The 25,132-nt window shown below is 38.0% G+C and overlaps 1 protein-coding gene across 4 annotated transcripts; it reads left to right on the top strand.

The window, feature by feature from the left end:
• The first annotated feature begins 6,126 nt into the window (after positions 1–6,126).
• MACROH2A2 (macroH2A.2 histone) lies at positions 6,127–25,033 on the top strand. 4 transcript variants are annotated; one of them, XM_081953738.1, is made up of 9 exons: positions 6,127–6,234; positions 9,197–9,427; positions 12,458–12,564; positions 16,018–16,215; positions 19,534–19,644; positions 21,322–21,421; positions 22,034–22,123; positions 22,956–23,130; positions 24,312–25,033. In XM_081953738.1, the coding sequence occupies exons 2-9, from the start codon at positions 9,256–9,258 to the stop codon at positions 24,475–24,477; spliced, it is 1,119 nt and encodes a 372-aa protein (XP_081809864.1). In that variant the 5' UTR covers positions 6,127–6,234; positions 9,197–9,255; the 3' UTR covers positions 24,478–25,033. The 4 variants fall into 4 exon arrangements, with proteins under 4 accessions (XP_081809864.1, XP_081809865.1, XP_081809862.1 ...); XM_081953739.1 differs by lacking the exon at positions 6,127–6,234 and adding an exon at positions 6,255–6,419 and having other exon boundaries at positions 12,461–12,564; XM_081953736.1 differs by lacking the exon at positions 6,127–6,234 and adding an exon at positions 6,256–6,419.
• The last annotated feature ends 99 nt before the right edge of the window (positions 25,034–25,132 follow it).

Raw genomic sequence — 25,132 nt, 5'->3', positions numbered from 1 at the left:
TGGTGTAGAGTTTGCTGTTTGAGCAGGGGGCTGGACTAGAAGACCTCCAAGGTCCCTTCCAATTTCTGTTATTTCAGACAAATGTTTTCCAATCTCTTGTTTAAAACCTCCAGTATCGGAGCACCACAATTTCTGGAGGGTAGTAGCATTATGATTATTATTAATATTATTAATATGTGTGATGAATATAGAGTATCAGCAAGCATACATTATACTAAAATCTCTTAGTACTGATAGTGACTGCATAAAAATCTATGTATCTAACATCCAAATATTTAACTGAATAAACAGTTGAACACATGGCTGGCTATTATCCACAAAAGTGTAAACATTAATAAAAAATAATGTTATTGTAACAAATTACCAATTGGGCATTTAAAAGGTTTAGAAAATAATCAAGTCACAACCAAATTAACAGGACTATAGAATAGTATCATCTGCTTATAGTTAAATTGCGTTACTACGATATTTGGAGAACCATGAAAAAAGGCCTATGATTAAAAAGGCTGGAGCTAGCCCACTTCAAATGTACTCCTTTAGCAACAAAAACAGAATTAATTTTCTTTCCATTAGCATTACACTGGAATTCACCTGAATTCCATTTCAGCTACAGAAATAATAGTGTTTGGGATTTGAATCAGATCAGATCTACAGATACATGAAGTTTTGTAGTACATGTATAAAATGAATCAAATTACTATTACTACCATGTTTCCCCTGAAATAAGCGCTTGGCTTTATTTTCAGAAAGGTATTATTATTTTTGTGGTGCAGGAGGCAACGAGCGTGGTCACCTCATGGCTGCTGCTGTGTTGCAATATTTTCAGGAAGGGTGTATTTCTATAATTTAATCCTATAATTATTTGGCAACAGTCACTTCCATAGATAGGTCACAATTTAGGGATAATATCAGATTGAAAGTAAGCTTTTCATAAAAAAGCAACATACAGGCAAGGATTTAATAACACATTCAATGAATTAACTACTGTAAATGGAAATTTGTATTCATTATGTTGCATTCATTTATTTAAGAAATTTGTAGTTACATTTATTAATTTATATTCTGTCAACAATATCTGCCATTTCGTTCTCATGGTGGACTAATTCAGATAGCCATTGAAGTTGCAACTATAACTTAGTTGTAGAAGGAAAAAAAATAACTTTTATAATTCTGGTAAGCATGCTACAATCTCTTCTTAAAAGCAGCACATTTAACACAAAACCAGTTATGAGAATATGATAATATGGTGGTTGTTTTAGTAACTAAGAAACATAAAACTGAATTTAATGTATTTTCCAGTGTGTTGTTATGTGATTAATCTTTCAAATGAAACAGCTTCGCCAACAATGTTATTGACTGAAGATATTAGAACTCAAAGTTGAGTATCTCAAGATAGCTAATACAGGGAGTCCTCAACTTACGACAATTGAGCTCAAAAATATGTTGCTAAGTGAGAAATTTGTTAAGTGAATTGTCTCATTTTACGACTTTTTTGCCACTTTTGTTAAATGAATCACTGCAGTTGCTAAATTAGTAACATGGTTGTTAAGTGAATCTGGTTTTCCCATTGACTTTGCTTGTCAGGTCGCAAAAGATGATCAGATGACCCCAGGACACTGTAACTGTCATAAATGTGAGTCATTTGTCAAGTATCCAAATGTAAATCAAGTAGTCAAGGGGATACTCCAGCAGTCATCATTGTGAAAAAGTCATAAGCCACTTTTTTTGAGTGCTGTTGTAACTTTAAATGGTCACTAAATGAACTGTTGTAAGTCGAGGACTACCTGTACAATGGAGGCATCTCAAAAATTATTCCTCCATTTATTGCTACTGCAAAAATCTGATCCTGTGCAGCTGTCAGTATTCAATCATTCATTTCCTTCCAGCTTCAATATATTTCATATTTTAGATTACTAGTTCTTCCAGTGTTTAATTTCATCTGATAATTATTTGATCTTGCAGTCCTGTATTCTCCATAATTTTCTCCAGTATGACAATTCAAAGACATCAGTTCTTTTCCATTTAGTCTTGCTGAAATCCAGTTTCCACATCAGTATTACAGCTTGGAAAACCACTATCTTGACAATACTTTTATTAGTGTGATGTTTAATGCTTCAATACTTTGTTTAAAACTCAAAATATGACTAGCAGATGTCTCCACTTCATGGTTACAGCTACAATTGCTGTGAATTTTTCAGGCTATGAATATAAAATCTATTATTACACCAAAGAGGTATTATTAACACATCTGAGGTTGTTGATATTTCTCCTAACAACTTTTAATTCCAATGTGTACTTTGCGACCACATTTTTTTCATGGAATGTTTGGACTTGATAACAAATTGATATCCAACATCTTGGATTTATAAGAGTACACTTCAAAAAATTTGCAAGGATGACAGAAGAAATGCTCAAGTTGCTTTGGTGTGAACAGAACATTCATTTCTGATATGCCATAGGAACTGGGTCCTTGGCTAGATGTATGCAAAATTTCCCATCCATAAATCATTGCATGCAAGGGACAGTCAGGTTTGGATAGTCTATGTCTAGACCAAAACATGTGGAACAAAAGCAGTGTCTAAGAGAAATAAAGGAAGCACTAGAAAGCTGAAGAGAAGTGTTGGTTGCAAGTTGGATGTGCCATGCTTGAATAAAGGGCAATGACCAAGGGGAGATTTAATTTAACCACTGCCCTTGAATTCTAGCAGAGGAGCAATTGCATTGCCTTCCTCATCTTCCTAGTATCTTGTGCTTGTCTGCAGGTCAGCACAGGTGACATACAGTTAGAGGAGCATCCAAAGGTTACAAAAGGCGCCTGGACTTTCTTTGCTTTTTTTTCCTCTTGAAAACCTTTTGCTTCTCAGCCAAGGAGCTTCTTCAATTCTTGCTCTTCTTCAGAACTGGAGAAGCTTCTTGGATGAGAAGTAAACCATTTCCAAGAGAGGAAAAAACCAAGAAAATCTGGTTGCCTTTGAAAAGCACCTTTGGGACAACTATGACCTGGATGATTGAAAACCTCCATAGGAAAGGGCAATACATATTGGCCTTGCCTAAAATTCATTGATTTTTTAAGAAAAACCTCGATCAACCCAAATATTATAATTTCATTTCAACCTGGCTTACTGCTTTGCCCTTGCTGTGCTATTTCTATTAAAACCATAGGCCACATTGTTTTACAATACTAAATTTACAGGGATATACATTTTCATCTCATAATCCCTTTGATAATAAAATTCTACGGCTACTCAGATTTGTTTTATTTGGATTATTCTCAAACAGGTACAAATCTTGCAAAATTTTGCTATAGTTCATAAAATTTGGCAGGTACTGCTAAGTTAATGTCAGAATATGATTCACTGTTATTGTTGTTATTTACCTTATGTGCTTTGCTGTCTTATGTCAATTGGGCAATTACTGTAATAAAGAATATCTCTTATTTATCTAATTCATGGTCATTTGATCATTAAATGTTGTTTTCAATTCCGGTACTGTAATTCCCCAAGTATATCTTAAGATACCCATGTCAAAATACAAGCTTCTCATATTTGTTTCTAAAAACCTTGCACCAAGCAAATATGCATCAAGTGAGATACTGAACTAGTAGAAAAAGTGGTTGTGGGGTATGACATCAAATTTTGTAACCCAAAATGGCATTAAAATTTGTAATACAAAATGTGCTCATACATTTTAGAGCCTTATTCTTAAGCACTACATTACTCAAATTTGATTTCTTTCTTGACTCATATTCTATGAACAGGGAAAGCATTTTCTACAACTGAATTTCTAATCCACATGGTGATCAGTGTAGCAGAGAAAGTGATATAATACATGACAACACTACAAATTTTATTAACAATTTTTGTTATTTATTATTTATTTTATTTACAGGCTGGCCAATTCCCAGTCTCAAGCTTACAAGAACCAATATACAAGATTCAACTGACAAGAAAAGCAAAATGTTCAAAACAAGACCAAAACAAAGCAAGTAAAAGGAGGCTTTACAATTAAGCCTCTTCCCAAGGCAGCCAGAAATGTAATAATTTCCTAAATTATAGATGGGAGCCACATCACCCTTGGGGAAAAGATCATTCCAGAGACTTATGTTGCACAGTAGATTTGTGTATGTTAAAAGTTCATTCTAGAGTTGTGGACCTTTCAACAGCATAATAATATCCAATCTTGTTTGGATGAGCTGGATGGAGAGGCAGGATAACCATCAAAGTGGTAAATGAATAAGAGCATTATTTTATTAGATTCCAAAGCTGTTCTAGAATGATTCTGAGCAACTTACAATAAACATAGAAATCAAATTCCAGATGTACAAAACTGACATATTTTTTGAGAACACCCGTTATAAGTTGTTGGTTGATGAAGTGTCATTTCTCTCCTACTAGTTATACATTAGTACAATTGTTTTCAATAGTTTGCAAAATATGAAATAGAATAAAACTGTGTAAACTCTTCAAGAGGATTGCAGTCTGCTAAAATATAAGCACCAAGGCTTTTATGCAGACAAGTCATTTCTGAAGCGGAAAGACTAGTTATCCAAAAGCAGGTCTTCATCTGTGCTCCACTGCACTATGAAGCATCTCTTTAAGATTTGCACAGCTCTAATAAGAATTGTTCTATGTCCAATAAGGAATTGTTGTAAGAAAGTTTAAAGTACATACCTGTAGATATCTGTAAAAACACGGAACTAAGAAATCTATTGGAACTAAACAAGTTCTTGTAACTAACCCAAAAGAGCACACTCAATTTAACATGAACACTTCTGTTCTTTGCACACCAGTTAACCCAGGAATTTGAATGGTCTTAGAACGAATATCATCTCAACCTGTTGTTTCTAATATTCAGACATGACAAGATTTCTTTTTCACGCTTGCAACAAATAAGAACGAGTAAAGTTGTTTTTCTGAATGAGTTTTCTGCAGCTGGATGAGGACTATCTCTTCCATTCATAGGGCATCAGTGAAAGGAGAGCTTCAAGAACAACACATTAATTGCTCTAAAGCATGTCTCTAAACCTAAGTAGGGATGCGCCGAATTAAGATCTCCAGTAAAGTCTGGGAGATGTTTGCAGCATCCCAAAATCACCACCCAACATTCCAGAACGAACCAACCCCATTTATTCGAGCCAGGCTTTCAATTCAATTCAAACTTTTATTGTCAGAGTACAACGTGTAAAATGAGATTGGCTGAGCCTCCTTTCGTGCACACACACACCCCAACACAACTCAGTGAAAGGCAAAAAAATCCCTAGCCCAGTGAATCCTACTAACAAACATCCAGTCCTATTACACCATTCAATTCCTACCCTCAAAACGACACTATAAAACACTGCACACCAAGAAAACTAGACACAATAACAGTTTTTTCCCCGAACAGCCATCACTCTGCTAAACAAATAATCAAACTATTCACTAAGGCTGCATTACTATTACTATTAGTCTTCTCATCGTTCCTATCACCCAACTCCTCCTACTTATGACTGCAGGACTGTAACTTTGTTGCTTATATCCTTATCATTTATATTGATATTGTTTCCTGATTTCTTATTTGTACCCTATGACTATCATTAAGTGCTGTACCTTATCATTCTTGACGAATGTATCTTGTCTTTTTATATACATTGAGAGTATATGCACCAAAGAAAATTCCTTCTGTGTCCAATCACACTTGGCCCTATTCTATTCCTTTTTCTATTCTATTCCATTCTATTCCTTTTTCTATTCTATTCTATTTTCTATTCCTTTGTGAACTTATTGCACCTCACGCAGGTTCCCGCAAGTTGTTATAGTTATTTTTCATTCAGGAGTCTGACAGCCCATGGATAAAAACCGTTCTTAAGCCTGTTTGTGCGGCTGCCTGTGTTTCTAGATCTTCCCGATGGTAGGAGAGTAAAGAAGGTCGTCCCTTGTCCCTTTCTTCGAGGTGGTAAGCAGCTTCCTGGGAGCCGAGAAGCGAGAATCAACCTCGCCGGAGAGGGGGGGGGGGGGAGCATCACATCGCATCGCGGCGGGTCGGATGGCTGGGTCTCTGCCAGGCAGCCATTGCAGCGAAGGGCAAGATGAAGCCGGCTGCTGCTTCTCCGCATCGTCCCTCGGCTGCTGGCGGCTTCGGCCACCTGGCCCCCCTTCACGGCTCTGCCCACACACAGCCACGGGAGAGTCATATACCAGGGCTGGCGGCGGGGGCGCTCCGAAGACCGCGCTGCCGTGACTCCTCCTAGAGGTGGTATGTGGAGAGAGATTCCCCCCCTCCCGCCCCGCTCGCCACCGCTTCCTACCACCGGCCTCCAGAGCTGCCGCCATTGAAACCATACAATACAGGCGGCGAACGGGCAGCAGGCAACGCGAGGCGGCGCCGCAGGAGCGAAGCGGCGGGCGGAAGAGGAGGCGGCGGCGGCCGCCGGCGGGCAGGTGATCTGTGGGGCGGGGGGCGGCGGGGACCGAAGAAAAAGACCCGCTAGTGGCGAATGCGCAGCGGCGACGGCGGAGGCCTTTCGTCCGTCACTCCCCCCTGGCTCCGAAAACGGCGGAGGCGGACCGGGTAAGGGGACCGAGCCGCCCCCGCCCATCCTCCGTAGCATGGCAGTCCGGATCGGGAGGGGAGTGAAGGAGGCGGGCAGGCGGGTCGTTGAACGGGCGGGGTGAGGTGGTCGAGCGGGGGAGAGAGAGATGCCGCTTCGGCCGCCCGAAGAGAGCGGGGTGGTGGTGGTGGAAGAAAGGCGGCCCTTCCCTTCCACCACCACCCCCGGTCGTTCGCCGCGCCGACCTCTTCTCGCCCCGTCTCCCCATACCGCGCCTGCCTTCCCAAGGGAGAGCGGGGTGAGGAGAGGTCACTTCTCCCCCGAGGTCGCTTCCCTTTCCGGGAGACCCTTTCGGGGGGGAAAGAAGCCAGCTAACGGCGCTTCCGAAGCGCTCGCAACTCCAACGGCGAAGGGAAGCCCGCCTCGCCTCAGCTTCCCTTCCCTTCCCTTTCCCCTCAGCCCGCCCGAGCGGCTGAAAGGGGCGGGGGGTGGAGGCGAGGGGGGGGGGAAGCGGCAATCGCGCGGGAAAGAAACGATCTCGATTTCCCACCGTCCCTCGCGCGCGTGAGCGCCCCATCGCCGGGTTTCTGGCGGCGCCCCCCCCACTCCGAACGCCGCGCTCCCCCCTCCCACCCCAAAGCTGTCAGCGCGCCTTTTTCAACCGTCCTCCCGGGGAGCGCATCCTCCTCCTCCCCCCCCCGCCAGGCACGGAAGTGGGCGTGATACGCGCTTGCTTTATCGGGCAGCGTCTCTCGGGGGCGCCTTCGGAGCCAGGACAATGCGGGGTCTCTGAGGGGGAAATGGGACTTAGGATCCCTTTGCCTCCCCGCCTTAGCCTGTCTAAGGGGGGGGGGGGTTGTTTCTTCACAATATAACCTTGTAGGTCTGCTAAATCTAAATACTTAAAATCAAGAAGTGTAACACACATACATATATATGTGTATATACAACCTTGTAGGTCTGCTAAATCTAAATACTTAAAATCAAGATATATATATATATGTGTGTGTGTGTGTGTGTGTGTGTGTGTGTGTGTCAATAAATAAATAAATATGGAACTGTTTCTTTTTAATACCTGGCTAAAATCTCTCACACCTTGGCTGCATTGCTTCTTCCTCCTGGCTATTTTATTTATTTAGCGTATGGCATCTACAGCAGAGGTCATGCAATCACTGATAAAAAAAAATGTAGTTTAATTATGTGTGTATATATGTAGGCAAACACATAAAGATATGTGGACAGTATAAGTGTAGGAGATAAAATTTTAAATTAAGATATAATCATAAAATCAGCATAATACGGAGCCATAGAATTGGAATGGAACGGATGCTATAATGCAATATCTAAGGAAGCTACCCACCTAACTGCTTCTGGTTTGAAGCCTCCTGGCTATTTAGAAAAAGGTTCCATGTATACAGAAAAAAGACATGCTTATCAACAACAAAATGAGGCCCTTGCTTGGCTCTATGAGCAGATCTTCCACTAAATGCATGGCCAAGAGCTGTTTGCAAATTGTGGAGACTGATTAGGCCCAACTGCTGTCTGCCTGCAAGATTCACTAAATCTGTTTAGAGGGCATTACTTTCCACAGGACTCAACATCTAAATAACATGAATTTGGTTGCTTGTTTTGAAACTTGTTACACTTAGAAATGTAACTATTGTTCTTACTTTTATCTGTTCCTGCATTCACTATCCTGGTATTTTCCTTTTTTAAATACAGTATATATGCATACACTTGAGTGGTTGGGTTGGTGTAACAAAAAATAAGAAATGAACTAGCATAGCCCTATGTTTGCAGGATTAATCCAATCTTAATGTCTGTCACTGAAATATCTCATATTTTGAGATAGAATACTTTTAAAGTCATATTTTGTGAGATGGGCTGCTCTAAGATAGATAGGCTTCTTACAATGTTTCAAATATATGCAAGCTAGAAATTAAAAAAAATGTATTTGCAAATAATTTAGGGCTTACCACCACTCCAATGTTTTTACTGCAAATATCCATACCTGACAAAGTAAATATAGTTAAGACAATTTCATGAGATGTAGTTTTATTGATCCTTCATGCTAAATCTGTATCTCCCAAATGTTTATTTGCATGCAACTTTTAAGATACATAATTCCCATTTTGTATTTGGACTATCTGTCCAATCCATCCCCCTCACATGTGTTCAACATTTATCAAGTTGGAATCAGTATTTGCTAACTACTCAACACATCATTAAATTGTTGTTGGGTTTTTTTAGTTTGTTTTTTTGTGCTCATGTTACTCCCTAGTTATATAAAGTTTTTGGGAGAAGGTGAGTTGTAGTTATAAAAATCTTACAATCTCCCCAAGGTGTTGATATCTCTCTGACGTACACAGGCTGGTCCATTTTGGGCATGTAAGAATAACTGACAAGTGAACATTTGAAATAATTGAATAAATAAATATGATTTCTGTGACCAGAAACTGGTTGCTGAAATACTCTTGCACTGTGAGATTCTTCACTCTATAATGTGGTTAGAGCAATCAATATCACATCATGTAGTATATATTTACCTCAAAATCTGTTACCTGCCTTTTACATGAAACTTACAATTTTGATCATTAAATGGTTTTGTGTGCAGAATGTCTGTCATTATATACTCATAATTTCCTGTTTTCATCTTTCATTCATAAGTTTCTATTAGAGCAAACAAAAACAATTGTCTACCAGAACTCTGAAAAACAACCAGCAACATGTCAGCCAGAGGTGGAAAGAAAAAAATGAGCAAAATATCACGCTCCAGTAGAGCAGGTGTCATTTTTCCAGTGGGAAGAATGATGCGGTACTTGAAGAAAGGAACGTACAAGTATCGGATAGGAGTGGGTGCTCCAGTATACATGGCAGCTGTCATAGAATATCTGGCAGGTGAGTGTATATTTCCATTACAATGATCATATGCTAAACCAGGTCCTTGCGTGGTATCTTGGGAAATTAAGCTGTACAACAGAGGAAGAGTCATTAAAGTATTTGCAGCATAAATTGTGATTGAATTCAGGCCTTTAACAAAACAATGAGAATAGTGTGAATCTATTAGGGTATGTTTTATCCTTTTTGTAACATGTTTCAGGCACTACAAAACAAAAGGGACAAATATTAGTTACATATTTTTAGACATTCCATGCATTTTTTTCACTCAAAGGCAAGATTGCTTGGGCCATGAGAAATACATTAAGAATGTAAGAGAAAACCATATACATTATAATTATTATGCAATAATAAAAACCCAAGATTATTCTATCTCCCTGCTGTCATCATTTGAGTAAAGGAAGAGGGTAAGATTTAACTAGTACTTTCTGAATTGGGCTAGACCAGTGGTGGGCAACCTTTTTTTTCAACTGAGCCAAATCTCGCCAAAACCACGATTGAAATTTATTTTGAGAGCCACATTTTTAAAACTGAAAATACATAGGATGGTACACTGATTTTAGTTTCAATAAACTCTGGCATTTGAAGCACGCAAGTCTTAAAGCTGTCAAGTTACAAGATCCTTGCATCCCTAACCCTTTAGGGAAAAAACCCCAAGGGGTCTTCAAACCTGACAGCTTGAAGACTTGTGGACTTCAACTCCCAGAATTCTGAGAATTGAAGTCCACCAAGGGCATCAATCATATTAGCCCAGGGATCTGCAAAATTGGCTCTTAAGACTGGTGGACTTCAACTCCCAGAATTCTGAGAATTGAAGTCCACCAAGGGCATCAATCATATTAGCCCAGGCAGGGATCTGCAAAATTGGCTCTTAAGACTGGTGGACTTCAACTCCCAGAATTCTGAGAATTGAAGTCCACCAGTCTTAAAACAGCCAACTTTGCAGACCTCTGTGTTAGCCCAAAGCCTGGCGCTGGGCGGGTCTTGCTCCCCCATTGGTGGAGCCCCAAGAACGAGGTGGGAGAAAAAGAGACGGAGGCCAAGGAGCTTCTCCCCCCCCCCCCCCCCCGCATAAATCTTATCAGGGAGCCGGCGGGCAGTAGCAAATTAGCTGATCACGCGGCGTGATCGGCTAATTTGCTACTGCCCGCCCAGCTCCCCGGTTAGATTTTTGCTGGGAGGAGGCGGGGGGGGGAAGCTCCTTAGCCTCCATTTCTTTTTCTGCCTCCTCGCTTCTCGTCCCCGCCCGACTTCAGGATCCTCCCTAATCATTGTGGGTCGAAAAGGGAAAGGGGTGCTTGTTTTGAAGTGCCCGAGAGGAGGGAGGGGAGCGGGCGCCCGGCACACAGAAGAGCCACATTAAAGTATGTAAAGAGCCGCATGTGGCTCGTGAGCCGCGGCTTGCCAACCACTGGGCTAGACCAGGGTGTCAAACCCAAGGCGCTCAGGCCAGATCTGGCCCATGGGGCCATCCTGGAAACAGCGAAGGACCCACCCGCGATGCCTCGGCCTAGCCAAGACCGACCTGGTGGCGGCTGGCAAAGTGCTGTAGGAGGCAGTTGCAGCCGAAAATGGAGCTGGGGGGGGGGAGCGCCTGGGCCCTTCCCGAGCTCCATTTTCGCTTGCAGCATGCTAGCAAAACAAATTACTAGCAAAAGTGGCATTTGATCGCAATGCAAGGAGGCATCAAGAAATGTTTCCCCTTTTGCATTTCAGCATCCAAGAAGGGACAGGAAAGGAGAAATGGAAAGAGGAAAGAGAAAAAGAAGAGAAAATGGGAAAAGAGCAAGGAAGGAAGAAGGAAAGAGGGGAAGGAAGAAGAAATAAATGGAAAATAAGGGAAGGAAAAGGAAAAGAGAAAAAGGGAAGGAAGGAAGGAAGGAAGGAAGGAAGGGGAGAGATTATAATGAGAGGGAGGGAGGGTCTGAGGGAAGTCCTGCCTTAGCACTTGGCCACCAGCAGGCTTGCTGCCCTTTCACCATCCCCTTGTCTCCTGACCTCGCCTGGTGGTCTCCCATCCTGTTGCTGAGGATGCTTTGGTTACAAAGCCGGATCTCCTTGCATGGCAAGAGAGTGGACCTCCCTCTGACTCACACATACCATGAGCAACCTGGTCAAGGAGAGCAAGTACAGCAGCAGCAGCCTTGAGGAGGTAAGCGCAGTCAGGCACCCCCTTGGGGAAACTGGACTAGGCTGTAGGATCCTGGTGCCCTAGGAACTCGAGGATGGGCTGGGCGCTTACCCTCCGCTGCCTAGGGCTCTAGAGTCTAGACAACCTGTACTGCCATCCAGGGGTCCTCCATGTGGCCTGAGAGAGATGGTGAGGCTCCTCTGGAGGACAAGGGTTTGGCCCTCTCCCTGGTCTTGCCTTCCTTCGCTGGAGATAATGGATTCCCCATCCTGGGATTCGCCCAGCCCACCACAAGTGCTCCTGACATGAGTGACGTGGAACTGGCCACCCCCCCCACCTCAGGTCAAACACAAGTGTGATGCAGCCCTCAATGAAATTAAAATTGACACCCCTGGGCTATACTGTAGAGATAAGAAATTGCACTTCAGGTGAATAAAGATTGTGTCTTTCAACTGGCATTCAACAATTTAATGAAAATGTTGAGGAGTTCTAATTTAATAGAACTGCTTATAAAACATAATTTTAAAATAGGAAATTTCATTCAAAGTTGTTATTGGTAGAAGATCAACATTTGGATGTTTATATTTTGTACAAAGGTTGCATTTTGAATTTGATGAGATTTTTCAGAAATTGTATTATAATTTTCCTCAAAAACCTAAATCAAATTTTCTAAAAAGATATGCCAAACTTATTTTTACCACAAGACTGTATTAGTTAATAGCTCTATGATACTCCTCATTAAATTTGTGGGTTTTTAATGTACCTATCTTTTTCAATAAAGAAAACATTGTTTAATATTATTGACTAATTATATACTTATACAACATACTGCACATATACACATTTTAGTGCAAGAACACTGCAATATACTTGTAACTGAGATTGCATTCTACTTATAGCAGAAATATTGGAATTAGCTGGAAATGCTGCAAGAGACAACAAAAAGGGAAGAATTGCACCAAGGCACATCCTTCTGGCAGTTGCTAATGATGAAGAGTTAAATCAGGTAGGCCTTTTGGATTATTTGTAAAGGGTATCTTATTGTGCTATCTCCTATGTTTTTTGAGCCACTGTGGCTCGTTGATAAGAAAAGTTTATTTAGTCCCACTAAGATTAATTTAGTGCCACTAAGTGAAAGGTTGAACTATATTTATACATTTAAATCATCATTTTTTTTCTCCTGGATTCATCAAGCAAGGTGCTTTATGACTCAACCAGCTTCTACTGTATTATTTTCTGTTTTTGAAAGTATTCAAAACATTTGTAACTTTTATCAAGCTGCTTTGCAATAGGAATGGGGCAAATTTATAGTTACCGTAGTTGCTTACAATATAAACAGCGTATCTTTGTGAACCAATACCAGACATAAAATGTTATACCAACATGAAAAGGTAAAGGTTTCTCTGTTCAGCTGTGTCCAACACTAGGGGGAGATGTTCATCTCCGTTTCTTAGCGGAGGGAACCAGCATTTTCCAAATATATTTCTGTAGTGGCCAGCATGACTATACGCCAAGATACAGGGAACACTGTTACCTTCCCACCAAAGTGGTACCTATTTATCTACTTGCATTTGCATGTTTTCATACTACTAGCTGTGAAGGAGCTGGGGCAAATAACAAGCTTACCCTTTCCAGCTGACAAGCTCTGTCTTTAATCACCTGAGCCATCGCTCACACTTTATACAAGCATGAAGTAGGTTATTTTATAGCATCTTAAATGCTTCATGCATATGCCAAAATACATTTATTAGTCTTTAATATGGCAGGGGAATAGAGAGATTTACAATGAGATTTAGTTCCAGATGAACAAATATAATTTTAAAATACTACTCTCCGGTTATCTTGTTTTAAAAGGGCTTGGGATATTGTAACTATATTACCTATGCTGACTTGAAATCCATTTTTATTTTAAAATTAATAATTGAGGTACCTTTTTCATGTCTCTATTTTCCCTCATGTTTGCTGAGTAACATTTTTCCTTGTGCATTATTTATGTCACTGATGGCAATGGACACAGTCTTTTATATTGTTAATAGATGCAAAGAAATGATCCTGGTTTTCTGCAGTCACATATTTTTTTCTTTTTTTAACTATTTTCTCATCCAGTAGTCTACTAATATTTGTTTTAAAGTTTACTCCTTAAAACGTTCAGTCATTGGAAATAGAACTGCGTACAAGTTGAAGTACTAAATAAACAAAAATCACATTTTACATTCCTTAACTTTCTTCTTGCATTTTTTATATATTACTATGTTCTTTTTTTTTTGTTCCAATTATGGCCAGATGGCTTTTTAAAAATTCTAATGGATTTTTCAATCATGTTGGAAAACTCTGGATTTGTTAGAACATTTCCTGACTAGAGCATGCATTGTAACTAAACTTTTTGTGTTGCCTGAGTAAAAAAAAGAAGAAGCAAGTGTTCTGGATGTTTTTTAAATTATTTTTATTTTCCTTCTCAATTCTTTTTTAGAGACTTCATTTTTAAAGAGATTCCTTCTGAAAATGAAATAGTGGGTTTCCTTGGCAATGGTACACTTAACGGAAGTGTGTGATTACATTTGCTATCATTGTGGTCACTGTCCTAATTCAGCAAGCCTTACATCTTTTATTAAGTACTAGGTGACATTTTTGAATTTTTACAAGGTCATCTCAGTTCACATCCATGATTCAACAAAAGGACTTTTACAATCATGCGGGGCTGCGTTACTAACTGTCCAGGGCTGCATGTGGCTCATGGGTCGCAGGTTGGACATGCCTAGTCTACCCATTGGTATTGGTGATCAAATGCATTTTCAGATCTCATCTTAAACAGTGGTCCCCATATACTATCAGCATTCATCCAGGATCATTTTAAAAACTATGCAGGGAACCTTGCTGAGGGAACAAAGATACGGCTTTCCAGAAAATGCTGAAATGGAAAATATTATTATATAAATGAGTGCGATTATTATATTTGATATTCATATTTTGCTCAAATTTTGGATTATATTATTTGATGTGAAAAAAGATCTATTTTACAGGGTTTGAATAGGATATTCCAAACTATTAATTAAAAGCTCTGATTTATGGGAAAAGTTACTTTTACTAGAACATTTGAAATAATGTTGAGTAGCTGGTAATTGATTACTAATATACAACATAACTTTTCCGAAGTAGAAAATATTCAATGAGATATTGTGGGAAATTCTGTAGTCCGCATCTCTATGAAGCAATCCTCAAGAATTAAACCAGTGCGACATCACAAATCTACAATGCATTTTGATGGTAGCATGAAATCTGGATTTTGTTTTGCTTTTAGAGTATTGTATAGGAGGACTATGAAACTGAATTGATGGTTTTTATACTTAATGGATGGAACAAGTAAAATGTGCATGGAAGGAAGAGAAGATTTTAGTTTTTGATAAAAAGATACTGTCCACACTCAAAGTCTACCCATGAATTTTTTGGGATTTATTTCTTCCACAGCTACTTGTCCTATTCCTGCTTCCCCTAATTTACCAGATGTACCAGAAATTATAAACCAATTATCTTCAGTCAATTATATTTTCAGTTTGTTACCAAGTGGAATCAGTACTGTTAAAGAAAGAAATGCTATGAAGAAAATAACTGTTTATCTTGTTTCTTAATTCTAAGTATGTGAGGAAAGGGAAGCTCCTTAGTGGTAAGGACAAATCAATTCTACATATAGTGAGAAATACTCTCTTTAATATTGGTCGTAGTGTCTATAGTTATTGTTGTGCCTCCCTGTTCTTTGTTTTATGGTGTGCATGTATTTCGTTATTGTTGGTTGGAGTTATATTTGCCTTGAAATACTTGGATTTTGTCATCAGGGGCATTCCGCTTGCATGGTCTTTGGTTTTCCCCTTAAAGTAATTTGAGTTGTATTCAGTATCAACCAAGCCATGCTGCAAGCTGCCAAATTGAATCTTATTCCCTATTTATTTATATCATTCATGAATAGATAGTAACTGATGATATAGGCAAGTACCACAGTGCCAGAACATAGTACTGTAATATTAGTATTCTTTCCTTAGTGTATAGTTACTGTAAAATTCCATCTACTTAGGTTTTTCTATATGTCTGCTATAGCCTACTTGTCTGGGTTTTTACATCTCACATATGGTAGCCTTACTTTACTTGTTATAAAGGGGAATCTTGCTGTGAATGTAATTCCTTCCTTTAGCCATGATATTCTCTGAAAGGAACTAATTCTTTATTGTTCTGTAAAAGGGACAGTATAAATAAAAACAAGTCATTGTGTTTTTATTTTACTAATGCAGTTTTACTTTTCCTGAAAGGAACTTAGGATACATGTAGTTACTCAAATTTGTATATTAGTTATTCGGTTTTGTATAGTTGTTTATAAATGCCATAAATAAATTTCTTTAGAGTAAATTAATTAAATATAAGAAATTGTATTCAGATGTTTTCAATTTTTCTGCATTGCCTCTTTTAATAGTTGTTAAAAGGAGTGACTATCGCAAGTGGAGGTGTTCTACCCAGAATTCATCCAGAGCTTCTTGCCAAAAAACGAGGCGCCAAAAGCAAATCTGATACTATCCTTTCACCTACTCCAGAGAAGAGAGGAAGAAAACCTTTGGGGGCCAAGAAAAGTGGGAAAAAAGCAAAGACTGGTAAAGCTCGGACACCTAAAAAGGTAAGCAGAACTCAAAGCAATCAGTTTTGATAATTTGAAAATAGGTTCCTCTTATTTGATCTTATTCACTCCTGAAAGGTTATCATACTTTGTTTTAACCAGATTTATTTCAGATGTTATAAAAGCTTTATTCTGCAATAGAATACTATTGCTTGTTATTAACTGACCCAAGAGCCATTGCAAGTTGAATCAGAGGAACAACTTCTTCAGCTAATGAAGGGTTGAAAAATATTTTCTCTACAAAGTCAAAAGTGTGTGGCAGGATATAATATATTGTTTTTTCTGTGCCATGAACCCCTATATAAAACTGAACCTATGAATGCCTTAGACTGCTCAGGTTTCAATATCATCCTTAGCAAACACAAAACACAAATAAATCTGATATGGAAGTTTCATAGTGGATTAAAAAATCCTCTATGAATCGCTTCAGTAAGGGTTAAGTATATGCTTAAAGAGCAGCACTCCTCAGGATGAAAGGGTTCCTTGTGTCAGAAGCTTAGTCACAAAGAGGAGTTTCTTCTAAAGATCTTAATGTTGGCTAGCTAGAGCATGTATCCCAGGAGCTCTGGCCTTAGTTCCCAGCAGCTAGCCTTGGAAATGAGGCCCGTCTACTAGGCTATGGCCTTCTTTTGTGAACTGGATTTCTGTTGATTCACTCAAACTCTGTCCCTTGATGCTTGGACTGACTCTGGAACATGCCTTTGGATCCTGACTCTCTTTGACGCCTTGACTCAGCTGGATTCTGTGTATGGCCCAGTTTTGGATCCTGCTTTCAAGGATTTGTGAGTTGTTGGCTGCCTTTATATTCCCTGACCTTGCTAGCAGGCAGAATGTTTCGTGCCTTATTGAGACTGAACAGGGCAGTTATTTTCTTAACAAACCTATTTCAGAGTTCTAAATAGATAGAAAATAGTTTCACTGTTTATATTATATTTCAGTTCATAGGCCATGAAATAAGCTAATTTCTGAATGTTAGATTCCAAACTGCAGGAAAGATGAACCACTGAAATATATTAACCAGAAAGTCTAGGTAGATGCTTGTTTGACTGTGTACCCATTTTGAAGGCTTATAAAGAATTGCTTTATACCATCCTTGATTAGCTTTCCAACTGTAGTTAGACTGTAATCTGTGGGTCTGCTCTTCAGACCAGTCTTAAAACTATCATTGGTGCAGCATGCAGTAACCAAAATGGCTATAGGTATTGTGATTACATTACACTTACACTATGCTCCGTGACAGGTATGCTATAATTGCATATTTATATTCAGGCCGAATTTAAAGTGCCAAAGTTACCCTTTCAGGCTATGCATTGCTCTAAGTTATCTGAAGGAGTTCTTGCACTTGTATAAGCCTTCCTAACCTTAAAGATAATCATTTAAGACTCTGTTATCTGATCTATGAATAGTAACTATAAGATTGGTGAGTATCAAGGACAGGGTTTTGTCTGTGATAGCCTTTCATACTTGAAATTCCCCTCTAGGAACTGTTTAAGGCACTCAGCTGGCTTTCAGGAGTTTAAAAACATTTATCTGGGTCTCCTTTAATTTTAATGGGCTGTGCTTAGTACTGAAGTTTAACTTGCTTTTGCTCTTTTGTTCAATTTATTTTAATTATTTTATGTACTGAATATTGTTTTAACAGCTTACTTATATAACTTGTAATTTTAAGTTACAATTCATTTTCTAATTGGTTTTTTATCTGAAAATAACAGTGTGCCTTTTCCTTAAGCAAATACACATATTCTGGTAATGGACTCCAATATTGTAAAGAATTAAGTAACATTCGGGCATTTTAGTACAGGCACTATCCGCTTTGTTTCCAGCTTCCTGGGGTTGTTGGTTGAATTGAGTTTTTCCACTGAAGTTATATACATTAGTATTTTTTAATTCTTAGTCGTCTAATTAAAATATGAGAAATGTTAACAAGGCCTCAGGCCTGGACCTAATGTGTCTGTGGACACTGGGATAATTTGATATTGTTATGCTTGTTTTAGAGCAGGCTTTCCTCATTGCTGAAAGTTTTTAATACAGATAGTCCTTGACTTACAACAGTTCATTTAGTGACCAATGTTATAAAGGCACTAAAAAAGTGACTTATGACCATTGTAGCATCCCCATGGTCACATGATCAAAATTCAAAAAATGGTCATGTCATTTTTTTCAGTGCCGTTGTAACATGAAACGGTCAACAGACGAATGGGTGTAAATCAAGGACTACCTGTAACTAGAGGTCAAGGAAACAATTGTGGTTAGGCAGACAACTTTAAATACATCCTTCCTCATAACATTAACCAATATCCAGATAAATCAACCAGCACCAAATGAACAACAGCAATCAAAGAAGAAACAATACCTGATCAGTGGTGGTAGGGCATGTTTTATATATAAACAGCCAGCAAAGTCCACTGCTTTCCCCCACTGTACTGATGGTGTGATGACATATCTACAAAAAGAAAACTGAGCTTAAAAAACACAATAAGCCCAACAGTTCAGTCTTGATATATATTCTCCACTGTCTTTACTGTATCCATTTAAAAGCCACAACATAATTTTACTCATGGGATGTAAAGTTCCTTGCAAAGTAAAATGTTTTTGTGACATTGATCACAATGATCTATTGTGTGAAAAGGTTCCTTATGTAAAAAATAAAAACTTACCACATTAGAGAAAATATTAGCTATGGGTTTTTTGGGGTTTGTTTTGTCTCTGGCAGTAATCAATTTGTGCGAAAAGACTATTTCATACAAAATCATATCCAAATATAAAGTGACATGACATCAGTTCAATTTGTTAGAATTTTCCCACCTTAAAAGTAAATATGCACATTGGCTTGAATTTTTCCTCCTTTGTTGTATCTACAAAATATTTCTTTTCACTAGAAAAAAATGTTATTTTAACCATTCAGTCATGTCTCGCCTTGGTGAGTTTATAGGCAAGTGCTCTCCATGCTACCCTGTCAAGCACAGCTTCTTTCAGTTATTGGATATTCATCTTTGTATCAGTTTTGGTGTTATCATGCCACCATGTTCTTCGCTTGCCTCTTTAATTATTATTCCACTAACCATTCTTAACATCGTTGACTTCTCTATGCAAGCATGACATAGCCAAAGTAAATCAGACATAGTGATCATGATTTTGGCTTCCAGTGAGGTGTCTGGTTTTATACGATCCAGACTAGGAAAAATAGCCTCCTGTATAATTACATTACTAAATAGTATTAGTTATATGCATATTTTAAAGAATAATTTGAAATAGATATCAGATTTCAAATATTCCTTTTAGCTTTTCTGTTTTTGAGTATGTATATTATGTTAATAGAATAAACAGAAGGAAAATGAAAAAGAAGGAGCATCAAATTCAACAGCCGATGATGGACCTGGAGATGGATTCACTATACTCTCGTCCAAGAGCCTTGTTCCTGGACAGAAGGTACAAAATTAAAGGGTAGAAAGTTCTGTACTTCAAAAATATTCTCCAGTGAAAAGATCTTTATTTGTCTCTTCTTGCAAAAAAAATCACATGTTATATTACCCTACTCCTTTTAAGAATAATTTCAAGAAATTATTTGCAGGTAATCACTTAGAAGCAATGTGTTCTAACTCAGACATTTTGGCTTGCATAAAATGAAACATGCTCCAGATCCCTTAGGCACTAGAAATGTAAAATAGAATAGAATTTAAATTGCAATACAAAGTATCTTCTTGTTCTCTGTTTCATCTTTTACATAGTAATGCCTTGTTCAAGTTGTTAAAGGCATCTAAATTAATCAGCACTCTAGTTAGCTGCCTCAGTTTTGATTTGGTACAGTGATTTTCAGCAACATCCCCCTCCTTGTTGTAGCCTGAACAATCCTGTAACCATTATCCCGGAGGAGTTGCAAATGTTGCCTCCTGGGCTTGCAACCCTTAGATACAGAAGATATTTCAGAATATCTTCTTAGCTATTGTATATAAAAAGGTACCTCCCTGGAAAAGTGTTTCATAAAATACATACAATATGGGTCTCAAGATTCAGGAATTACATCAACATAACTTTGATAACTTCTGAATACCGTAGAGCAGTGTTTCTCAAACTTGGCGACTTTAAGTCCTGTGGACTTCAACTCCCAGAATTCCCCAGCCAGCTATGCTGGCTGGGGGATTCTGGGAGTTGAAGTCCATAGGACTTAAAGTCGCCAAGTTTGAGAAACACTGCCGTAGAGTGTTGCAGCTTCATCATTGAAAAGTACAAACTTTTCAGTGTTTGATGAAATTACAAATAGATTTTATCTATGCAGATTAAAAGAACTAGGTAATTACATTACAATAAATTGAATATAATTTTATGCATATGTTAAATGCAAAAGTCTCCTGTCCTAACCTACCAATAGACAAACAGGATGCCTGCTTCATAAGTATGTCCATAATTCCTTCTCCTATGCAGATGCAGAAAATATGCATATTAATTCCATTATTAAGAATAATAATTTGGAAGATAAAATACTAAGCATGTGTACACAGAATATTATTTTGTCTTGCATTGGAATAGTTAAGTTGTATCCCTGTCACTAGTGGAAGCATAGACTCAGAGGCCCAGCTATTGCTGTGCATGTGTGTAACAGGTCTATGGTTGGATGACTTGCTTACAAATATTGGCTTTAAAAGATGGCAGGCAACTCAGTATAGGTGGGATGATTAGATTTTTTTTTTAAATTATGGAGATAAAATACCATTGGGTTTTAGTTATAAAACTTATTGCTGTGTCCACAGCTAATTATCACTATGTAACCAGCACATAGAAGAGCCTAGAAATCACAAGATGAAATTAAATTTATTATATAAATTAAATAATTTACATACAGTTCAGAACCAATCCAAAGATATTGCCAACCCAAGTTATAGGATGGATATATTTGATATCTAATAAAATTATAAATAATTGAAAAAAGTGAAAACAAGTTCATGAAAGAAAGATAGTGATGTCCTTATTTCTAGATGACATGTTGGGAACAAGGTTATTTTATAAGTCTTTTATAACAGCTTTCTTAGAGTCAGTAGTTCATAATCCTCAAATTTAGGTTTGTTTGCTTTTGTTTGTTTTTGCTCCTGTTGCGTTGGCATTTTGCAGTTATCTCTGACACAAAGTGACATCAACCATATTGGTTCAATGAAAGTAGAAGGTATTGTGCATCCAACTACTGGTGAAATAGACCTCAAAGAGGAAGTAGGTAAGTCTAAAATTATTTTGAAGCAAATAGAAATACTTGAAACGTCTGAATAGTACTTTTTTCCTGTAGGAACTACCAACTCTGTTATTCTTTAAACTTTTTGATCAGAGTTAAAAAGTAGGAAGTGTAATTGTTCTAGAAAGTACTATAAGTATTATGGAGAACTAAAATATATATATGCTTCTAAGTCCCCCTGGAGTATTATAAATTTTATACGTATAAAAGCTTTTAAAGATACTATTGTTCATCTTCATTGTTAGCAATATTTTTCTTGTTTTAATTCTCTGTACATACACAATTTGGAGAAATAAATCAAGTTAACGTTACTCCATTTAAGGCTTCTTACAACATTGTCCTGTTGTAGGTTACGGTGCTCAATGCTGGTTTTCTATACACAACAGCATCAGTAATCATCATTTACGAATATATATTCATAAGGCACAGAGGGTAAATATTTTATTGGCTGCCAATGATAAAAGAAAACGAATGAGAGAATCCATTCCAAAGTAATGATTGACCATTCAGTTTGAATCTGTATCTCTGCATTTATGCATAAAGGCCTGTTCAGAACTGCAATAGAAACATACCTTCCTTTGTTTTCCTTTTGGTCAGGCAAAGCATTGGAAAAAGCTGGTGGTAAAGAGTTCTTAGAAACGGTAAAGGAACTTCGTAAATCACAGGGACCTTTGGAAGTCACGGAAGGTAAGATCTTTCTTAATGATGTAAAATCTATTTTAGTCACATTTTAGTGCCCCCCCCTCCCCAAGGATTGGGAAGGAGTAAGGTTGGAGTGAGAGGAAAATGTGAAGTACGTTGGGAAAAATGCTTATAATACAGTACCAGGTTTTTCTGGGTTTTGGGATGGGTTATTGCTTTATGTTTTTATCGCTTATATATATTATTTTATTCTTCAGTTATGAGCCACTCGGTTTGTTTTAAGTTGGGTGGCCATCCAAATGTTTTAATTAAAAAAGTATGTTCCTGATGAGAAAAAAATCAGTGCAGGATGAGGAATTGAATGGCGAAGAGTCCAGCTCCATCCCCATATCATAAGCATTGCTGGAAAAGTAATAGTGATGCTTTAAAATGAGCCTCATTGCCTCATCTTTATAGGCATATTTCCTTACCAGATTTCTCAATGCCTTCGACAATGACAGAACTTCTAATGTGCTGCCTTCGCTGTAAAAGTTGGATACATTCAGAGGTGGATCTGCTTTGAAAATAGCCAATGTTGAACTGGATAGCACAAACCTCAGCACAGGAAATGTTTTATGACATTTTGTATTATGTCATAAACGGTTTTACAATCATTTTAATGTCATAAAAGGTTTTATACAATTTGTCAATTTTCAAGTCCATGGGAGTGATGGGTCCCAGATTTTGGATACATTCTGTAAGTTAGCCTATTTGAAGTACCTTGGTTTAAAAATTGTCATCCTGTTATACCTAATTGAACATTATGGGAAAGAGAAATAAAATAGTATATAAGTTGTATAGTTCTGCCTAAGGTAATAGACTCATTTTCCCCCTTCAGCTGCTCTCGGTCAGGCTACTGGTCTAGCAGCAAAATTTGTCATTCACTGTCACATCCCACAATGGGGTTCAGACAAATGTGAAGAACAACTGGAGGAGACAATAAAGAACTGTTTAACTACTGCTGAAGATAAGAAGCTGAAGTCTGTGGCTTTTCCACCTTTTCCCAGTGGCAGGTATTTACTATGTAAATCTCTTAGTAGAATTAGTACATTCCTTTTGTGATACATTTAAGAAAATAGCCGGTAACACCTGGTCTTATAACATTTAATTGAAATACATATCTCTGTCTAGGATTGTCTTGTATGTGGTATTTAAAAACAGCCTTCAGAGGGAAGAACTATGATCCAAACTGCAGATGCCCTCTATTGGCATACATTTGTTGGCACAAATTAACATTTTATGACATATTTAAGGAAATTGCTGGTAGGCTTGCCAGCATAAATCTCTTTCATACACTCTGAAAAATCCCTATACCGCATGATATATAGATATTTAGTAGGTGATTTTTTTTTCATACCATATTACCATAACAACTGCTAGATTTTCATTGTTTCATTTTCCAACTTTGGGGCCCAATAGGCTCATATAGGAGTATTTTATGGAAACTCCTTTTGATCGCATTATTTTGATTGCATCCGCATTTCCAAAGTGGTGGCTCAACACTAAGCTTGTCAGCTGGAAAACCGAGAGCTGACTGAGTCTTCAAGACTTACGTGCCTCACAACGGGGCAAATTCATGTTACTTGCCCCAGTTCCTATCCATCTAGCAGTTAAAAAGCATGCAAATGCAAGTAGAGAAATAGTACCACTTAATGGGAAGATAACTGTGTTATATATGTGTTATAACTGTCTTATGCACCTTAGCAAATAGTTTTGCTCGCCACATGGCCCCGTAACTCTCTTTAGACAACGCTGGCTCCCTAAACGGAGATGAGCACCACCCTTTAGAGACAGACATGACTGGAAAGGGGAAACCTTTGATCATGCACCAGTAATTATTTTGATATATTTGTTGTAAACTCAGTTTTACATTTTCCCACCTGGCTGATTTGCCAGCATTCTTTCCCAACATCTCTGCTTTTTACCAGTCAGTCCACACTAACATCTTTCTTTTGAGTGCTATTACATTTGGATGGCCTGAAACTTTTCCTTAAATTATCTACCTAGAGGGATGAATCTGTACATTACTTGGTATTGAGCCCAGTAAATTTGTGGAAAACCAGGGTGAGTACCCCAAGTAAGATTCAGCTTATTAGTTACTTACTTACAATATAACCATTATATATTGTTATAACATTTAAGATTTAACGTTTTGCTACGGAACATTAATTACACACTTTCCTTCTTTGTTTAGAAATTGTTTTCCAAAACAGACTGCAGCCCAGGTGACTCTGAAAGCCATTTCTTCCCATTTTGATGACTCCAGTCCTTCTTCCTTGAAGAACATTTACTTCCTCCTTTTTGACAGTGAGAGCATTGGCATCTATGTGCAAGAGATGGCAAAGCTAGATGCAAAGTAGTAACAGAAGCCAAATGGAAATTTATTTTTCAACATGAATATGAGTAGGAATGGGAATTAGAAGTGGGTTTTATTTTTAAAATATTGTGAGGACGGAATATGTGAGTAGCTTTGAAGTTTTGTGATGGGTGGAGGGCTTTTGTTATTGAGGGAGAAAGGGGGGAATTGTTTGAGAGAGTTTGAGCTGCAGATATATCACGCTTTAGGCCCTCTACATTTTGTATCTTCCCCAAGAAATTATTTTCCCAGTTCACTACATTTTAATGTCTCAAGTTATTTTAGTTTAGACCTTTTTAAAAAAAATAATAATCTCATTATAGAGTAGCAAACAATTCAATGCATCCATCAGTTGAAAAATGTGGATTGTTTGCTTCCCTTTATTTTCCCACTAGTAGTTAGAAATCTTTATGTTGTGTCTATGTTCCATGATGGAGAAGATAATTTTGACTCACTTGGTGCTTTACTGTTTTATCCCAGAATGACCTGTAATTGCTGAAAAATATTTCATCTTATTTGTTTTGATAAAAAAATAGCATCATGCTTTTTTAAAACTTTAACCTTGAGAGTATTATTATTGTTCGTTTCCATAAAAATTTAAAGTGGCTTCAGAAATAAGAAGCTTCTTGGAAGAAGACAGTTCTGTTAATATTCTCAAA

This window comes from Natrix helvetica (genome assembly GCF_964273705.1).
Source record: "Natrix helvetica genome assembly, chromosome: 5".
In the NCBI taxonomy this organism is placed as follows: Eukaryota; Metazoa; Chordata; class Lepidosauria; order Squamata; family Natricidae; genus Natrix; species Natrix helvetica.
Note: the sequence above shows the minus strand (reverse complement) of the source record. Positions and strands in the feature narration are given on the sequence as shown.

What these genes read in the sequence shown, in the direction of transcription:
- MACROH2A2 (XM_081953738.1), top strand. Translation starts at nt 9,256, where the DNA reads ATGTCAGCCAGAGGTGGAAAGAAAAAAATGAGCAAAATATCACGCTCC. An exon ending in GCCTTGTTCCTGGACAGAAG is followed by an intron (nt 19,645 to 21,321) that starts GTACAAAATTAA and finishes GGCATTTTGCAG; the next exon opens with TTATCTCTGACACAAAGTGA. An exon ending in AGACCTCAAAGAGGAAGTAG is followed by an intron (nt 21,422 to 22,033) that starts GTAAGTCTAAAA and finishes CCTTTTGGTCAG; the next exon opens with GCAAAGCATTGGAAAAAGCT.